The sequence below is a fragment of the Teleopsis dalmanni genome, chromosome X, assembly GCF_002237135.1.
Source record: "Teleopsis dalmanni isolate 2A chromosome X, ASM223713v2, whole genome shotgun sequence".
NCBI classification, from domain to species: domain Eukaryota; kingdom Metazoa; phylum Arthropoda; class Insecta; order Diptera; family Diopsidae; genus Teleopsis; species Teleopsis dalmanni.
Window position 1 is genome coordinate 100610955 of NC_051848.1, and position 3994 is coordinate 100614948.

Sequence of the window (3994 nt, forward strand, 5' to 3'; positions counted from 1 at the left end):
TTTTCTCCTAAGTTTTCTCCAAAAATATTACCATTAGGAATATGCAGTTTTTCTGCATTGGTTTCTACACATCAGTAATCTGAAAGAACAACATTAGGTCAATTATAATAACAAATATTTATTAGAATTTATACCAAATTTTATTAAAATTTTTACATAGAAATTGGCATCATTATTCTTTAAAATAGTCGTTTAGCATGGGCATTAAGAAGTAGTGGGCATTAGGAATTTAAAGTGTTTGAACATTATTTTCGATGAATAAAACCGTTGATCTGACAATATACTGGAATCATTAGTTTTATATCATGATCGGCATTAATACTGTGGTATGACTACCACGAATTGTAGTTTTCCAACAAATATAACTATAACTTTATTTCTTTTTTTGATATACGTACACAAACTATACCTTGTACAGACGGGTCTAATACATATGTAGTTTATGATGAAAATTATTAAACTTAAGTTCGCATTATCGTGTTAAGTATTTTGAGAACACTTAGGATAACTTTCGACTTCTCTATGTGTACTCGGCTATAACGTTCTTCACTTGAGATGTGTTCTGGCTATAATATTTTGCAGATCTTACATTTATAGTGCATCACCGGTTTCATGTTAGCATAATATTTTCGTTATATATTCCCAAATTAATCAAATTCCATATATTGTTTAAGTACTAGGTTTTAAAAATTGGAAAAGTGTGATTTGATTACCGTTTTCGTTTTCTAAGTGAGCATGAATGTTGATATTAGAAAGTTCAATTTTAATTCTATTGATGGCTCATAAAATATGCCTGGAGAGTACCAAATGGGTTTAACAATAAGCCATGTAATATATTATTCCATAAAATTAATTTATTGGGTAACGCTCATGCTTTAAACTTTATATTACTCACTTTCGTAAAAGAAGTTTAGATGGATGGATCTTTCATCTATTCAAAATTATTTTGAAACTTATTCAAAGAATTTTACAAGAAAATGAATATTTAGAGAAGGATTTGCAAAATTACTATATATAGAAATGTTATTTTTATAAGTAATTCCTGATGAAGTGCAAAGAAAATTCTATAACACAAACTACAGATTTTCCAGAAAGTAAATTGCATATGAATGTAACAGTTATTGGGAAGCTTTGGGTAGTATGAATCTTTGGAATCTTTGAAAATTATGAAGCTTTTAATCAATAGAAAGGTAGGGTCGCGATATTCTCTGTTTTCTGTGGTGTAGCTAACGAAATTATTAAGTAAGTTTATAATCGATAGAAAGGTGGGTATGTGATATTATCTGCTTTTTATGGTGTAGATAACTAAATTATTAAGTAAGCTTATAATGAATAAAAAGAAAGGGCTGCGATAATATCTACTTTCTATAGTTCCGCTAACGAAATTATTAGGTAAACTTAAAATCACTGAAAAAATAGAGCAGCGATATTATATATTTTCTGTGATGTAGCTAATGAAATTGTTAAGTAAGTTTATAATAAATAGAAAGATGGGTACGCGATGTTACGTGTTTTCTAACTAATTAGTAAGTTTATAATAAATTAACACTTTTTTTTATAGTGTTGATAACCATAACATTCAGTAAATTTCTTATGAATAGAAAAGATGGGTACGCGGTATTCCTTGTTTTCTACAGTAACATTAACTTATTCTCACAGTGTCCGCGGTTTTCTCTTCATGTCAGGATCAGCTTTTTTAAATGTAATCGTTACAAGTTTTATGATTGGTTTCATAATGAATGTAAATTCCACCGGTATGCTTTTTTAGTAGCCAGTATCCGATATAGTTACATATGATTGCAACATATCTACATCACATACAAATAAAAAGGTTCTTCTGTATTTGTACCAGATCAAGTCTTTTTCTGTCTCTATCTGCTATGTGACACTTTATATGTTATATCCTCACATATGTAAAAACCATGTTGAAAATACAGCCAAAAATTTAGGAAGATCTAAAACTGCACCTACAGTTGAACATGTTGTTGCTATTCATATAAGTTTGATTAATGAACTTCGATTCCGATTCTGCAACTTTCATAATAGCTGGTCAGCATTAATATTTATGAAAATCATACTGATATTTTTAATAATTGTAATGGGATAATATACATATTTACAAACAATCCATTAAGCCTTGGAGTGTCTATCTCCAATACATCTTGACAACCTTAATAAACTCCATTTATTCATAGGTATGTATTAAGTGTATAAAAAATGAAAATCATACTAATAAATATATTTGAACTTTGGTTTTATATACAAAAGTATTTTATCAGTAGTTTTTATATAGAAATGTTTATAGGCGTGGTCTACACGTACAAGTACAAGTACATAAAGAAAATGCAGTTATTTTGATATTCTTGTATTGTACTTTAAACTCTTGCAAATAATCAGACAATGTCAAGAATAATGATGATAGCTCTAAACGACACTGGAAGGAGAAGATAATCACACTTCTCCCTGATATTCAAAACTATATATAATCAGTGTAAAATGTATATCTCCATCAGTGTAAGTTGATGTCGTTTGAATTTGTTGTTATATATACTCGTAATAGTTATTTATCGCTGGGTAAACAGCACAAAACCGATTTGCCATTAACAATCTCCCTGAGGGAAAAGACTTGATAACATAAACATACAGAACAATTTGGAAATGCAAAGCGAATGTGAAAATATATTTTATTTATCAGTTTAGTATGATTAGATTATCTTTCCGAAATCCATTTATTGATCGTTTAACTTTAATATTGTATGCAGTTAATTTAAAAACAAAATAGTTTTATTGAAATTGTTTGATCGCCTTGACATTCATAATTAGTGCGTTGAAAATGTTTTTTGTGCTTGTGTTTATATCGGTTACCATTTGGTTAGCGATACTTTCAATTTACCTATTCAAATATAAACATTTAATAGATGTCACTAAAAATATACCAAGCCCACCTGCCCTGCCAATTATTGGCCATGGCCACTATTTCATTGGCAAAACCCCAGATCAATACATAGTGCAAATAATGGATTTTATGGAGACTCATGGGAGAACAATAAAAATTTGGTTAGGCCCAGAATTAAATATGATCATGAGTGATATTAAGGACGTAGAGATGATTCTTAGTACAACGCGTTTCAATGATAAAGCTGGAGAGTATAAAATGTTGGAACCATGGCTGCAGGAAGGATTATTAGTAAGTCGTGGCAGAAAATGGCATAAGAGGCGTAAAGTTATAACTCCCGCTTTTCATTTTAAAATTCTTGATCAATTTATTGAAGTTTTTGATAAAGAATCGCGTATTTTATTAAAGAATTTAAAAAAGGAGTCCGAAATGCAGACCAAGCATGGATTTGATATCTACAATTGGATTAATTTGTGTACATTGGACACAATTTGTGGTGAATATTTTTTTTGAGTGTTATAAATCTTAGTTTTATTGGCAAAAAATTTTCAGTTTTAATATCTCATAAACTGGAGATCATTTTATAATACATAAGATAATTAACTAAATTTATTGGAACTCTTTACATTAAGACTTTTTAAAATATTCTATAACTAGAACCTACCACATAAAGTTATTGATTGTATTTTGTTTAAAGAAATCAATAGAAAGGTCCTGGCCTTAGCAAAGGTCCTGGCCTGGTGGTCACATTTTTTCGTTGCGAAATATTGTTAAAATGTTAATTAAATAAAATACTTTTAATAATATATATGAATAAATAATATCTTAATTGCTGACTGATGTTTGCTTTAATATTTAAATTTTTGTATTCATGTTTTTTGCAGAATCTGCAATGGGCGTTTCCATTAACGCACAAACTAATGCTGATTCGGAATATGTAAGAGCTGTAAAAACGTGAGTAATGATACTAAATATTATTATTATAAGTAATTAAAAAATGAAATCAAAAAAAATAAACTGTTCGTAACTGTTCTTCTATGCCAATGTGATTCACTTCTGCTCAAACTATTCATTCTAATATCAGGTTGAAAAACTCAG

At 28.9% G+C, this 3994-nt stretch overlaps 1 protein-coding gene across 1 annotated transcript; it reads left to right on the plus strand.

Moving 5' to 3' along the window:
- Positions 1–2801: 2801 nt before the first annotated feature.
- On the plus strand, positions 2802–3854 carry LOC119688836 (cytochrome P450 4d1-like). The gene is made up of 2 exons (XM_038103499.1): positions 2802–3392; positions 3781–3854. The coding sequence occupies exons 1-2, from the start codon at positions 2834–2836 to the stop codon at positions 3852–3854; spliced, it is 633 nt and encodes a 210-aa protein (XP_037959427.1). The 5' UTR covers positions 2802–2833.
- The last annotated feature ends 140 nt before the right edge of the window (positions 3855–3994 follow it).

Excerpts from the sequence above, each read along its gene's own strand:
- LOC119688836 (XM_038103499.1), top strand. The coding sequence starts at position 2,834 with ATGTTTTTTGTGCTTGTGTTTATATCGGTTACCATTTGGTTAGCGATA. Across the intron at positions 3,393-3,780 it reads TACATTGGACACAATTTGTG|AATCTGCAATGGGCGTTTCC; the intron begins GTGAATATTTTT and ends TGTTTTTTGCAG.